Source organism: Prionailurus bengalensis, chromosome E4 (genome assembly GCF_016509475.1).
Source record: "Prionailurus bengalensis isolate Pbe53 chromosome E4, Fcat_Pben_1.1_paternal_pri, whole genome shotgun sequence".
Classification (NCBI taxonomy): domain Eukaryota; kingdom Metazoa; phylum Chordata; class Mammalia; order Carnivora; family Felidae; genus Prionailurus; species Prionailurus bengalensis.
The window spans coordinates 9218970-9235519 of NC_057360.1; the positions used below are offsets into that span (position 1 = coordinate 9218970).

A 16550-nucleotide genomic window follows, 5' to 3' on the forward strand; every position below is an offset into this window, starting at 1 on the left:
TAACTAACGGTGTTCGGAAAACTGGACAGCTACATGCAAAAGAATGAAACTTGACCACTTACTTTCACCATACACACAAATAAAATCAAAATGAATTAAAGACCTAAATGTGAGACCTGAAACTATACAAATCCTGGAAGAGAGCACAAGCAGGAATTTTTCTGATATTGCCTATAGCAACATTTTTCTATATAGGTGCCCTGAGGCAAAGGACACAAAACCAAAAATAAACTCTCGGGACTACATCAAAATACGTCTTTGCATAGCAAAGAAAACCATCAACAAAACTAGAAGGCAACCTACTGAATGGGAGAAGATATTTGCAATGACACCTTTGATAAAGGGTTAGTATCATAATTATATAAAGAACTTCTACAATTTGACACCCAAAAAACAAATAACCCAATTTTAAAATGGGCAGAAGACACGATCAGACATTTCTCCAGAGAGGACATCCAGATGGCCAACAGACACATGAAAAGGTGTTCAATATTACCTATCATCAGGGAAATGCGAATCAAAATTATAATAGACATCACCTCACACCTGTCAGAGTGGTTAAAATAAAAAACACAAGAAACAACAATTGTTGCTGAGAATGTGGAGGAAAAGAACTATCTTGCACTGTTGATGGGAATGCAAACTGGTGCAGCCACTGTGGAAAAGAGTGTGGAATTTCCTTAAAAAGTTAAAAATAGAACTATCCTATGATCCAGAAATTGCACTACTGAGTATTTACCAAAAAATACAAGGACACTAATTCAACGGGATGCATGCATCTCTGTGTTTATGGTAGCTTTGTTTACAACGGCCAAACTATGGAAGCAGCTGAAGTGTCCATCAATAGATGAATGGATAAGGAAGATGTGTGTGTGTGTGTGTGTGTGTGTGTGTGTGTGTGTAGTGTAGTGTATAATATATAGTATATAATATATTACATCATGGAATATTAGCCATGAAAAAGAATGAAATTCTTGCCATTTGCAACAACATGGATAGTAGAGCTAGACAGTGTAACACTAAGCGAAATAAGTCAGAGAAAGACAAATACCATGATTTCACTCATATGTGGAATTTAGAAACAAACCAAACAAACGAAGGAAAAAAAGAGAGGGGGAGACAAATCATGAAACAGATTCTTAACTGTAGAGAACAAGCGATGGTTACCAGAGGGGAGCAGGGGCTAGAGGATGGGTAAAGCAAATGAGGTTTTACCCATTTGCCCTCCTCCAATGAGGAGGGCACTTGTTGTGAAGCATGGAATTGTCAAGTTGCTATGGTGTCCACCTGAAACTAATATAACACTGTATGTGAACTACTCTGGAATTAAAATAAAAATATTAAAAAATATATTATTTTGACTTTCCTTGCCAGTTCAAAGGATGAGGAAAATCTGAAAGCCAATTTTTATGGGGCCCTGTGCCTATGGAGGCCATAAAAGAAAGGCTGATAACTTAAAAGGCATGCAGTTTCCAATGGATCTCAACTCAATTTCTAGCTTCTAGTGCTGCTTGAAGGGCACATTGGTTTTATTTTTTGGCACTAGAGAAAAGTGGGAGAAATTCCATCCTAATTATGAAAAGTTTTACTTGTAACAGTAATTGATTGAAGTGCACAAAACCTTGGTAAAAGCGACCACAAATAAAAACATCGACATTACGTAGAAAAGTATGAAATTTTAAAAAGTTATTTTGTAGTATATTAGAGCTAAGAGCTATAAAGAATGACCTGTTTATGGTTTGTGAAAAGGCTTAATGACATTAGAATCCATGTGGAGAAATACACGAAACCATACATAAAGATTGCCATATGGATCAATTAAAGAAAAACCTTGCCTACATTCCTGATTAACATTCATCTCAAAATAATGATTTTTATGACTGTGAAGAAAGAATGAGGGAAGAAACTACTTACATGCTCTGCTAAGCCTTAGCTGACTTCAGGTATTTCTCCTTTTTCTTTCTTGCTCTCATTTCAAGTTCTTCTCATTTTATCTTCCAATTAGTGTTAGGTAGCAAGGTTTATAATAGAGTTTCATGTTTTCTAAAACTTGATATTTTTAAGTCACTTTCCCTACACTAGTTAAAATTTGTCAATTATGAAAGGATAGGCATTTCATTCACTTTTAATCCTGGCACAACTCCATATAAAACAATTCAGTAAAAACACCAAATGTCATTTTTTGCTTTATGGCTAAACATAAATAAACATTAGAATGGCACCATAATTGGCAGCAAATTAAGTCCTTCATGTTCTGTGGGGGCATCATGAACTATGTCACCAAGAAATCAATAGTTTTTGGGTTTTACTCTCTACCTGTGTGTAAAGGGTAAGTAAGAGATGCCGAATCCCAAGTTGGCCTCAAATATCACGCCACTGCATATGAGAGAGAGGACAAGAGAGCGAGAGAGCGAGAGAGCGAGAGAGAGAGAGAGAGAGAGAGAGCTGAAGAGTGCCAGCATGGGCCAATTTTAATTTACCCACATAAATTTAGCTTCAGGGGCGCCTGGGTGGCTGCCTTCAGCTCCGGTCATGATCTCGCAGTTCATGAGTTTGAGCCCGGTGACAGGCTCTGTGCAGACAGTTTGGAGTCTGCAGCCGCTTTGGATTTTGTGTCCTCCTCTCTCTCTGCCCCTTCCCTGCTCGCTCGCTCTCTCTCTCTCTCTCTCTCTCAAAAAAATTAATTTAAAAAATTATTGAAAAAATTTAGCTTCAATAATGCAAATCTCTGCTGCAGCATATGTCTGTTGAACATGTAAGTTAAAAACACAGAGGTTCTTAAATTTTGCATTTAATCTTCTTTCATACATGAGGACTTGAGGGAAGAAAAATTATTGAAAGTTTTCATGAAGCAAGCAATAAACCAGTCTATAGTCAAAGTTAAACTAACAGCAGACATCACCATCAGAAACACTAAAATCTATCCCCTGGGGGAGTCTGGTGATTCTGTCCAAGAGCATTCACTGAAGCACAGTAGGTTTCAAAACTGGTTTAATTATATTCCCAGGGCCTATACTCCTGAAGAGAAAACCACAGTCCATATATCTCTAGCCTCTTCCTCAAAAGCAAAGAGAAAATCTATACATTTCTCTTCAGATGTTAATCGATTTTTGCCTAGTAAAACTATATTTTCTTAAAGTTAAAAATAGCTTACACTTTTGACAATATATTTTAGGGGGAAAAAGTTTTGCCTTAGAAGTTTTCTGACCTTGATAAAATATTATGTAGCCACAAAATTATAATCTGATATTATTATTATTTAATGAGTAACTAGAGGTACCAGAAAAAATATGTACTCTCTTACGAAAAATGGAATTTTGCTGGTGAATATACGGAAAATAGAATTTTGCTGGTGAATATATGAATTAGTGGATTAAGACTTGAATTGTTATTGAAATCCAAAGGGCTACACCACTTTTATATTCCTGCCAGTAGTGTGTAAGAGCTCCAATTTCTCCACCTCCTCATCACACATTTTATGGTCTTTCTTATCTGTCCTACTACACGTAAAGTGGTGTTACACGATGCTTTTTCATTTCCCTATTGCCAATGACATTGAGCAGCCTTTCACACACAGATTGGCCAGTGGTATATCTTTGCAGAAAGATCTATTCACATCCTTTGACAATTTTTTTAATCAGGCTGTTGTGGTGCTGAGTTGGAAGAGTTCATTATACATACAGAATATTAACTCCTTATCGGATATATGATTTGCAAATATTTTCTAATTTGTGCGTCTTTTTTATTTTCTTGATAGTATTGTTTGCAGCGCAAATATTGTTCATCTTCCTGTTGTATAATTTATCTATTTTTTTCTTTTGTCACATGTACTTTAGAAGTCATACTGACTCCTATGTTTTCTTCTGAATTTTATAGTTTAGGGTCTTACATTCAAGCCCATGATGCATTTTGAGTTAATTTTTGCTCATGGTATGAGGTGAAGGTTCAACTTTATTTTTTGGTTTCATGTGAATATCTGGTTCTCTGAGCACCATTTGTTGAAAATACTTCCTTTGCCCTTGAAATGTTTTGGCACCACACTGTCAAAAACCAACCCTAAATGCCAGGATTTATTTTTGGACTCTTACTTCTATTCCACTGACCAACATGTCTATCCATCTGAGAGCACCACACCACCTTAATTAATATCTTTGTAATAACTTTGAAGTCAGGAAGTGTGAGCCCTCCAACTTTATTTTTTTAGATTATTCTGATTATCTTGGGCCCCTGGTGTTTCCACATAAATTTTCAAGATCAGCCTGCCAATTTCCGAAAAACAAAAAACAAAAACAAAAACTTGTTAGGCATTGTGTTGAATCTACAGGTGACTACTGAGTCCTCCGATCCATGAACACGGCATGCTGTTACATTTATTAAGATCTTCTTTACTTCCCTTCCACAATGTTTTCTAGTTTTCAGTGTAGAAGTCTTGCACTCCTTTTGTTAAATTTATACTAAGTATTTTACTTTTTTGATGCTATTGTAAAGGGAATTGTTTTCCTAATTACACTTTCACAATGTAAATTGCTAGTGCCTAGAAATAGAATTGGTTTTTCTCTAATGATTTTGTATCTCGTGCAGTCTCACCGAATTCCCGTTAGTTCTAATCATTTTTTAGTGGATTCCTTTCGGACATTTTATATTAGAGACGTTATCTGTAAAGAGAATTTTACTTCTCTCATTCCAATCTGAACGCCATTTGTTTCTTTTCTTACCTAATTACCTAAACTAGAACCGTCAGGATATTGTGAAGCAGAAGTGGTGAGAAGGCACATCCTGGTCTTTCTTCTTGGTCAATCTAGTAAAGGCGTTTCAGTTCTCTTAACCTCACAGAACCAGCTTCTGCTTCGTTGATTTTCTCTATTGTTTTCATATTCTTTTAATCATTATTTCCACTCTAGTGTTTATTACTCCCTTCTTTCTCAGTTTCTTAAGGTGAAAGTCGAGATGATTGGTTTTAGGGTTTTTTTTAAGATAGGTATTTACAGCCATAAATTTCTCTGAGCACTGCTCTAGTTGCAAACAATAAGTTTTAGTATGTTGTGATTTCATTAATAGTCATTTCAAAGTATTTTCTAATTTTTCTTGTGTTTCCTTATTTGAAACACTTGTTATTTGGGAACATGTTGTTTAACCTAGACATACATGCAAATTTCCTCACATTTCTTTGTTACTTATTGCTAATTTAATTCCTGCGGCCAGAAAAATACTTTTTCAATCGTTTAAAATTTGTTAAGGCTTCAATCTCAAATTTATGAAGGCTTGTTTTGTGGACTTTGCGTATGGTCCATCCCAGAGAATGTTCTATACATACCTGAGAAATATGTGTTTTCTGCTGCTATTGAGTTCATGTTCCACAGATGTCAAGTCTAGTTTGTTTATGTAGTTGTTGAAGTCTTTTCCATCCTTGCTGATCTCCTGCTTACCTTCTATCCATCATTAAAAGTGGGCTATTAAAATCTCCAAATGATATTTATTTCTTCCTTTAATTGTCAGTTTGTTCTTCATGTATTTTGGGATATTACTATTATGGGCATGTATGTTTATAATTATTGTACCTTCCTGATAGATTAAGCTTTTATTAGAAGTAATGTCCTTCTTTATTTCAAATAATTTTTTAAGTCTATTTTATCTGATATCGGTATGGCTACTCCAGCTTTTTTATGGTTGTTTAAGGTTGTTCTATCTTTTTTGCTTTCGACTTATTTATATCTTTGAATCTAAAGTGCTCCTCTAGTAACACAATACCTACTTGGATTATTTTTAGGCAATCTGACATCTGCCTTTTTAATGGATTGTTTAATTCATTCACATTTAATGTTATTATCAATATGATTGAATTTACATCTGCCATTTTTCATTTTTTAAATATATATCTGTCCTTTTTGTTCCTCTATTCTTTCTTTATTACCTACTTTTGTATTACATGGAGTAATTGGATATCTAACTTCTTTTGTGAATTTATTTGATATTTCAGTTTTCTTAGTGGTTGCTCTAGGGCTTACAATATATCCTTAATTTATCAGAATCTACTTTAGATTTATACTGACCTAATTCCAAAACATAGAAACTTTACTCCTCTTATAGCTCCATTCACTTCTCACCCTTTTACACTATCACTGTTATATATACTGTGTGCCCATGTGTTTTATATATGATACAAATTGTTATAAATTACTAGTATATATAATCTTATACCTTTAAAGAAGTTGACAGGAGAGAAGTATATATTCATACTCGTTATGAATTAACCTTCCTATTTAGCCTCCATCCTTCATTTCTTTCTGTAACTTTGACTTCACCTTGTGTCATTTCCTTACTCCAGTACAACTTTGTTTCTATTCATCTGCTGTTATTACTGAAATTTCCTTGTGTGTGAGGAGTTGTTTTTCTCTTACTGCTTTCAAGATTTTTCTCTTTATCTTTGGCTCTCAATGTTTTGAATTAAGATGTGACAGGGTGTAGATCACCTGGTGTTTACTACTTGACATTCACTGAACTTGGATGTGTTTATTAACGCTTCTCATCAAATTTCTGGACACATCTTCAAATATTTTTCTATGCCTTTCTCTTTCTCTTCTCCTTTTGGTACATTTCATTGATGTTGGTCACTTAAAGGTGTTCCACATTATTCTGAGGTTCTGTCTTTTTTTTCCCCACTTGTTTTTTTCTCTGTTCTTCAGACTACATAGTCTCTATTGATTTACCTTAAAGGTTGCTGGTTGTTTTGTTTTGTTTTTCTGCTACCACAAATCACTTGTTAAACTACACAGTGGTTTTTTTTTCCATTTTGATTATTATACTTTTCAACTTCAATTTTTTTAATAATGTCTCTCTATTGTCATTCTCAAATTGATGAAACATTGTCATCATACCTTTCTTTACTTCTTAGAAACAGTTTCCCTTAGTTCTTTGAAGATATTTAGCATGAATGATCTGAAGTTTATGTATGTTTAAAAAATTTTTTTAAATAAAAGGGGCACCTGGGTGGTTGTCAGTTGGGCGTCTGACTTCAGCTCAGGTCATGGTGTCACGGTTCATGAGTTCAAGCCCCACGTAAGGCTCTGTGCTGACACCTCAGAGCCTTCAGCCTGCTTCAGATTCTGTGTCTCCCTCTCTCTGCCTCTCCCCTGCTCATGCTCTCTCTCAAAAATAATATAAACATTAAAAAAACTGAAGTCTGTGAATGTTAAATGTGCTATCTGGGCCTCTGAATAATGTTTCTACTGCCTGTTTGTTTTCCTGCATATAGGTGATACTTTGTGACATCTTTGTGGTTCTCATACAGTTGTTGAAAACTGGACATTTCAGATAATATACTGTAGCAACTCTGGATATTGATTTCCCAACCCCTGCCCCAGGATTCGTTTTTATTGTTGGCTTGTTTACTTTTTGCTTATTTGTTTATTTTGGCCTGACTAGTTCCATGAATTACATCTGCAACAGTGTGCAATCTGATATTCTTGCACACATTCTTCCCCCATTATTTTATCTTTTGCCCTGATTTACCTAGGAGTCATCCCTGGGTGGGTTGAGCCATTGCCGAAGATTACGCTGAAGTCCCCTAACCACTTAGAGTTTTACCTTTAACCATTGTGTGGGGGAGTGGGGTGCATGCCCTGGAGGCTACTATACAGTTCAGAGTTTATGCAACTTTTCTCACATTCAGCCACGAAGGAGGTAGTAACTTGGATTTTCTCTAACTGCTTCTGAGAGGGTGTGGCCTTGGGCATGCACATACCTCCCAGACTTTCAGGAATGACTGATTTTGTTGACACTGTATGAGGTTTAGAGAATGCTTTCATGGTATCCCATATCTTGCTTGACTCCTCCTGAGCAGATACAGCCTGGCACAGGTGCACAGCCTTCCTGACTCAGAGTTAACTTTGATTCCTAGAGGGCCCTTCTCGGCTTCCTCTTTCTTTAGCCCTCCATAGTTGCCTGGACTAGAGCTTCTGCAACAGGGGACTGGGGAAATTAGGAATGCCAGAATCCTGGCTCTCCTAAAGTAAAGCCATAACCTAAGGGAGAGAGACCTTGGTCTTCTCAGCTTTATATGCCTTGGGTAAGATTCCATAACACAGAGTTAGGGTGGCTGGTGATGGGAGTGGGTCATGGCTCAAAAGCCACAGACTCTCACTATTCTTATTGAGTCTTGGTACATTTTCTTGAATGATTGTTTCTCTATTTCCTTTGTACCCTTAGACCAACTGCCAGAGACTTTAAATGAATATTTTTTGTTGTAGTTTTCACAGTTAATTGCTGTTTTGCTGGAAAGAGGACTCACCAAACTCCCTGTTCTGTTGATCTAGGAGGCCCACCTCCAATAAAATTTGCAAAGTAATACTTCAGATAATTTCTAGTTATAATTCAGTACTTCTAAAATTTCATATATTAACATGTAACAAAATAAAAGCACAAGTGTTAGAAATCTTCCTTATAAACATGATTTTGAAAAAGAAACAAATTTATATTCCAGTTGAAACAACAAAAAAGTTTTGAATACGAAATAGAGATATGAATAAGAACTTTATTTTTTCCTTTAAGTCTGATACTTGTGTCCTCAAATAATCAAACATTTTTCAGCTCAGATCACACTAAAAGTATAGTGTGAACAGACTTGTGTCACCTGCAACAGTTCCCACAGACAAAAGGTAGGAGCTATCGTAATTGTAACTGTGTAAGTCAAATCAGGTGCAGGGACGGTTGCTGTCCATGGTAAAGAGACATACAGTCCACGATGTAGCACCAAAACAGCAAAAAATCAACGTCAGGTCTAATTTGTGAAATTCCATTGTCACTCTTATGTCTAAGACAAGCCTAAAGACTTTTGCCGGGAGGATGGGAAGGAAACATGCTGAGCTAAGGGAAACAAGTATCAATAACCTGCATCCACATTCCTGAAACCGTCAGACGGGAGTTCCCACACATAGAAGAGTGCCAAAACACCTGACTGAATTACGATGGTTTTAAATAAGGTTCAAGGAAATCTTTGTTTGCGGTGCTATTTTCAAAAATCATCCCTTAATTCTCTCTACATATCTGAACAAAATAAATTCAAGGGCCACTTCAAGTCTCATCTCTTCCACACAGCCTCATACTAAATCCAGCCAGCATGCTCCATTCAGCCCTCCTGATCACCTACAGTACTTACTATTTTAGAGTATACGGTGTGAAACTTGAAGAGTGATTCAAATTTAGTCCCGTGAATTACTTAATACTGTCCCTCAGGGAGACAGTAATAAATGAGCCCACCAGAGAAACTCCCTGGCCTGGGAGCCTCTCTTCTTTACTGCATTCCCTGCTGAAACGGATAAACCCTGCTCTCCTCAGGCCAAGAAAGTGGTGCAGCACTGAAAGTAACTGGTGTTTCCTCTCTTTAAATTTTCCCTGGCTGTCTGCAGTACTGAGAAATGCTCCCCCATCACCTGCTCCAAATTATAGAATTTAGACTCTGTAAATGACCAAAAAGCTTTCCTTACTTTTGCAAGGATGACTTTTCAGTTTTCATAGATAATCATAATAAGGTAATGAATTGCAAATGAATTTTCCAAACAACTGTTTCTTCAATGCCTATGGATTTTGGTAAACAGGACATCTCAGCCATTAAATATCAATACCCCTTTCTTCTACATCTAGTGCAAAGAAACTTATTATCATCATAATATATCAAAATAAAGTCCAAAAGAATTAACTGACAGTACGATGATTAGATTTTGGACAAGTTCAATTTGTTATTAATCAAACATAATTTTCCTAATACATAATCTAGCAAGGTTGGGACCATTAGCCTAATTATATTTCCTTTTTAGTATGCCGCTGGTTGTGTTGTGTTTTGTTTTGTTTTGTTTTGTGTGTGTGTGTGTGTGTGTGCGCGCGCGCCTGTGTGTGTGCGCGCGTGTGTGTGTGTGTGTGTGTGTGTGTTTGTGTGTCTGCCATTTACTTAGAACTATAAAAACAATTTTTTGGCTGAAAGAAAATTTAAAAATAGAGGTTATTATTTTTGCATTCTTTGAATTGATTGGGTATGCTCTACAAATAGTTATGGGAATAACATCTTCAAAAAATAATAAATCTTTCAACATCTAAAACAAATCCAGATTCCACAAAACCTATGTTTGTCTAATTATAGCTCTGTATTTTGATGTGGTTTTCTATGTAAATACATTTTAAGGCTTGCAATAGGAATGTATTCTATTAAAAACAGATGTTATGTTAAAAGTAACAAAGTACCAAATGTTTACTATGTATCCCCAAAACAAATCTAAATCGTTTTATTGTAAGATATTTTGTGTTTCAGATATTATTTTAGGTCTTCAGTCTAGATGACCAATATAACTGTCCAAATCAACCAAAACACACCCTTTGCCAGCTATAATAGGAAAAATTCACACCAATACAAAAAACTAAATTTCTACTACTCAGATTATCACTGAGCCTACACTGAAATATCCAATAATAACGATAAAACATTTGCAATAAACAGAGATTATTTACATTACTTGAAATTATTAGATTCAGGAGTAAAATACATACCCCCTTTTCCCTTTTCATGTGCATCAGTATTACTACAGCAGACAATATCTGAAGTATAGCATACGCTTTTCCCCAATGCCTCAACATGGTAGAAAGACGCCTTATAACAGCCATTACTGTTTCATGTAAGAATGCTTAGCAGCATTACATCATACACTCCCATATAAGAACATCTGAATAATGAATGCTTCTTTTCCCATTGTTATTATGGGTTTTTATAACACACGTACATAAAGCCTTAAAAGAGGTTAGGTCAGCAAACACAATGGAAAGATTGAACAGAATACCAAATGTCTAACTCTTTACCATTTATATCTGTAATTAAATGGGAATTCTAACAAATCCTGTTACTACCTCCCCTTATAATAAGTAGCAGATTTAACTATTTTTCTAATCGTACTTCCAGAGGCTAAAGCCCAACAAATATTTAACTATCATGACTTGTTTTTCTCTCCCATTCTCTAAGCAGAGCATTTTTAATCTGATAAATAGAAGAAACCCAGAAAGACATTTGTTTGTGTTGCATTAAATGATTAAACAAATGTCAGCTATGTATTTAAAAAATAACACAGATCCTTCTTATTCACTCTTGTTAACTTCTGTGTTTAAATTTCCATTATGGATAGCATGTTCCTTTACGGACTTTTTAAGTATGATTAGACTTCATTGACTTAAGGCATATTTTACAGAGATGGTTCCTTTTTGTGTCATGGAATGAATCAGAAGTATCATCACTTGACATTTGGTGACATTTGACCACTGTGGCTATAGACTTCCAACCAGTACTTAAATGCTGCACAAGCAAATGCCCTCATTTTTACTGTTTACAGAAGCTTATACGTCTAAAGTTTTCGTCTCTCAGATAAACTTTTATTTAATTGGGCAAATGTCATGTTCAGTGGCATTGTAGTTTATGTACTTGTCAAAATCTGTTAGCATATGTAAAAGGCTTTAAAAGTATCTTCACATACAATTTCATAAATGCAACTAGTCATTTGATAGTGAGCATACAGAAAAATCAATACACATTCAAATTACTATTTTCTAAAATATCTATTCTGGTTTCCATATAAAAGTATACTGAAACTTAACAAAAAATACTTCACCCCCATACTTATTACCAAGTGATTAAGCTCTCAGGCTCTGGAGTCAGATTAATGGAGCTTGAACCTGAGCTCTGCCCCTTACTAGCCCGGAAACATTATTTAGGCCCTCTATACCTCAGTTTTCTGTACCATATACTGGTGATAATGAGGTCTACCTCATAGAACGAGGAGGATTAAATGAATTAATATAAGGAGAATGCTAAAAACAATGACTGGCACATGATAAATAAAGCACAGTGTGCCTTGTGGCTTCCAGAATTCTTGTTGTCCTAACTACCACTATGATTATTACTATTGTTGTTGCTCCAATTGTTACCATGTTTACCAAGTGTATTTGTTTATGACCTTGTTTGACAGAGGATTAACTAGAAACCTCTTTTTTGAAGCAGCTCTTACTATCAATTCTCACTTTTCTGCTCCTAAACTCAGGATAAACTTAATCTTCAGTGGAACATAGAAGATCCTGAGGTGTCTTAAGATCATTATCAACATTAAAATTCCTTGGATTACCCCAGCAATACACAGGAGATTGGGCTAAATGTTTACTAGTTCTAGAGCATTCCTTAAAAAATGGGCAAGTGTGTATGTGTATCAGCATTTAAACATAAGCCTCATAAAAATTTGTTTCTACTTTCCTCCTGATACCGTAGGAAACAGGGTTATTGCTGTTCTGTTGGCAGACTGATATTTAATGGTGATGTATACGTGTCACACTCACTGAAGAAGAATGTCAGATCATAGTCTGATAAACTCACATATACCTTCTCAGCTAATCTCCTTATGTTTTAAATACTTCAAAATAAAGAATAAAGAAGTCACCACAGAAATAGATATATATATTCCACAAAAAATAAGAAATGTTTTGTTTTAGGTTCCTGGGAGGAAAAAGGTTTTAGAAATACAAGCTATTCATCATTACTACTAGACTAGGTGTCCAGAAAGTAGCCCTCTTTCTCCTCATGCCAAACAGCAACGTGCCCAGCTAAGGGATCCTCTACTATCATGCTGAAAATGTCTCTCTGAAAGAGTAAAAACAGCACAGGCACTTCATTAAATACCAGTGCATTTGACCACAGTCTTGCTTTCAAGAAGAAGACAGATCACAGAAAAATTATTTGGCTATTTTTAAATATTTAAAGAAAAACAGAACTTCTAGCTTCCATTGTATATAAGAAGAATTGCTTGAAATACCTCCATAAACATATGCCAGAGCATTAAAGGCTATTCATTACACTGCACATGAATCATGAGGTACCAAAATGTCTGCACATACAATCAGTATACATTTCCCATAAAAAGGGGAACTATTTGCATACAGCCTGAAAATATATTTCCTTAAACAAAATTTTAATTGTCTCAAGGAGATGAAATGAATCTATTTTTCTTCCAAATACAACAAAGTAAAATAAAACTAGGTTTCTTCAGAAATATATCACATTGAGGATTTTTCTCTCTCCAACATACATAGGGAAGGGAAGGGAAGGGAAGGGAAGGGAAGGGAAGGGAAGGGAAGGGAAGGGAGAGGGAGAGGGAGAGGGAGAGGGAGAGGGAGAGGGAGAGGGAGAGGGAGAGGGAGAGGGAGAGGGAGAGGGAGAGGGAGAGGGAAAAAACAAAAACCTTATCCCTTCAAAAACAGACCTGAAGTGCAGAGCTCAATACCAAGACCTAGACCAAGGAGATGCTGAACAAGGTTATCAGGAGTCATAATGGAGACTTTTCCATTAACCCTGTTTGGAGTTAAAGTCAACAGTAGCATCACAGTCAATAAGTGCAAATTATGACATTGGCAAAGTCTCTTACCCATAGTTTATGAAATGTCTTAATGACAGAGTAAGGTGATCATGCTGAGATGATGTTCAATGCAGATGAACTGGGGTCGTGCACAGTGCATCTCAGGCAAACTAGCTGAATTTGTGAATTTTTGATGATTTACACATAAATCTTATTTCAGTAAGCCAAAAACTGAAGATTATGTCAAATAAGTATGAAATCCTAAAGTCTCTGGTAATGTATGAAGTATCTTCCTTATCTATGTTCATTCAGTGGAAAAAAAGTGGTGATGAAAGATAGAGAAGACATTGTTTGCCTTTCTGAGTATACCTTCCCTAGACAAGAAACATCCCATGTCACATCTGCCCACCATCAAATGACAATCCTGGCTGCCTCATTGTCCTTGATACATATGTGTACGTGTGTGTGTGTGTGTGTGTGTGTGTGTGTGTGTATACATGTGTGTGTGTATACGTGTGTGTGTGTGTGTGTGTATATATATATATACACCAGTTACATGTGTATACACACACACACACACACACACACACACACATATAGACACTCTCTACCCATATTCCTTGCCCAGTTTTCCCATCTCTGACACAGTCCATAAGAGTCCACAGAAGAGGTATGATTCAGCCTAAGTGTGCTATATGCAAATGTACTGTGAAAAGAGTTTTTCTTAACATTTACCTCTGTCAGAGAAAATGTGGTTTTCCATTTGCTTTTATTCCCCTTAGTACTGTCACCTTGGCCATGCTGATTACTATGAGATGAATGATTTTCTGTTTTTTAATCATTATTAGGCATAGTCTCTGATTATGAAGTCCTCCTCCCATGGTCAGCTGGTTTACTTTTAAACAAATATTTATTCAGTGCCTACAATATGCCAGCTATTGTCCAATTTATCATAGTCCTTGACCTAAGGTCACCAGAGGCCATTTGTACTGCAATAAATGATTCTGAAAACCTCAGCTGCGTAATGTTTAGGTATGCATCATTTTCAGAACAATAGAAAAGCCTGCAGTGAGCCTGCTTATCACTCAGCTATAGGTCCCAGGGGTCAAGCCGTGCCATTCAAATCTATCCTCCCCTGGCTGGATTTGGCAGTCTCCATATGGTGGGAGTTATTTGATCTGAAATAAATATCAATGGATCATACTTTTAGCTACAACTCTGGGTCATCCTTTTAGCTACAACTTCCAGGTCAGGGGCAAAACTTCAAGGAATCACCCCATTGGTTGCCACTTATCTGGGGAGAAGGGTCCAGGAGAACACTGGGGGCTTGGGGTCTCACCTCTCTCTCACTGCCTCCCAGGACTGAGCTGCTCACCATTCTCTTGCATCCATGCACTCAACCCCCCAACCAGAAAAATTAAGAAATGTAGCCATTTCCCCATTTTAGGGTGAAAGATGGACAGCTAGCAATACCTTCTATGTGGGGCTTATTACTGTGGAATTTTACTATAATTTCCTGAATGACAAGACATTTCATGATCAAGTCCATTGGGTGGACCAGTTGGGAAACATTTCTTTGAAATGTTTTTCTCCAAATGTACTATTCTCTTTGTCCAATCCAGGTATCACAGTATAGATCAAAGGCTCTAACAACGAATGGAGATGCTGGTACGATATGTGAGGCATCCTTCCATATGTCAAGTACGGTGTGATTGTTTAACTCGATTCTAAAGAGTGTCAATTCCACAAAATACCAAATGCATTATATAGATTACTAAGGACTAGACTTCTTGCTTACTTGTTTTTCTTTGCCCACTTTTACTTTTGTTTCCATCCATACTAGTGCTCAGATGAATTGCAATCAATTAACAACTTATTTCTAGACAACTAATTCTGGAAATAATCAGTAGCTGAAATTTCGGAAGTATGTATCACAAGGCTAAAATTAAAATAGTCAGGACATTGTCACTTGGTGGAAACAATTATTTGCTGTTCTGTTTGGCATAATTTCACTTAATTACATGTTCTAAAATTCTAACTTCTATCTGGTTAAGGACTATGGAGGTTATACAGCCCAGAAAACAGTTTCATTTTTTTTTTTCTAATGAAAGTTCATACTTATGCCCAAAATACTGTCCAATCTCAGAAAACACACAAATACTCACTTGTTTAGCCTTGGTCTTTGTGATAGTGTCAGAAATAGGTTTCTTCCTCTCCTTCATGGCAGTTTTAGAAAACAATTCCTCAAATTCATGACAATCTATGGATGGCTCTTCAATTTTTTCCCAAATAAGTGAAGCACTGGAGTCTCTAAAGTTAAGCAAAAGACCAATGAAACAGTCATCACACCGAACTACAAGATATTGTCGTGAGCATAAACAAAAATGAAGAGAAGGGAAGAAGGGCAGAAGAGAAAAAAACATGAGGGAAGGAAGTCTGGAAGGAAGGGAAGAGGAGGTAGAAACGAGGGCAAGAGGAAGGTGATAAGAAAGAATACTTTTTCTTTAAGACTAACATTTGTTTTATCAACTTGATAAGAAAGTTAAAATGCCATCAATAGAGAATGAAACCTTTGCCTAGAAAAAAATACTTTCCAGGAATTCTTAGTTATCAAATCACTGTATAAAAACATAGAAGCAAAACTCCTCTCAGTATAAGCTATGAAGGCAAGAAATATTGGCTATCTCACAATTCAAACCTGACTCGTCAGCTTTGTGAACTATGCACGGGTTAAAAAAGAAATTATTTTATGATCCAAGGTGGTACCCTCCATCTCCCGCCCACTTCCATCACCCACTGTTATCTGACTTTAGTGACTGTAGATTCATGTCGTACCACCTAAAAAGGGTAGATCTATTTTTTGAAACAAAGGAACAACACAACAAAATAACTTCTTATAATGTATCTGGATAAAATGAGTTTGGGTCACAGTTTGACATGATGCCTCAGCATATATAAGTAACATGGAAATTACAGAAAGAATGAGCTGCAAATTTAGAAGTAGTCAAACTATGTAGATTCTTCTCCCCTAATGTGATTCAGTGATGAGAAAATTGTATAACAAATGAGAACGAGGCCTGGAAAGATCCTGTTCTAAATGCATAACACATCATACAAAAATTAAAAAAAAAATTCAAGGGATCATGGAAAGTTAGAAAAAAAGGAAGGCCAGTAAAG

At 36.1% G+C, this 16550-nt stretch overlaps 1 protein-coding gene across 4 annotated transcripts in view; it reads right to left on the reverse strand.

Annotated features, from left to right (window-relative positions):
• The window catches only part of FMN2 (formin 2), a 391725-nt gene that overhangs the window by 237300 nt on the left and 137875 nt on the right, over positions 1-16550 (reverse strand). For all 4 annotated transcript variants that reach the window (XM_043568706.1, XM_043568709.1, XM_043568707.1 and 1 more), the window contains one exon: positions 15539-15683. In XM_043568706.1, the coding sequence (XP_043424641.1) occupies positions 15539-15683 (145 nt within the window). The remainder of the gene's footprint in view (positions 1-15538; positions 15684-16550) is intronic.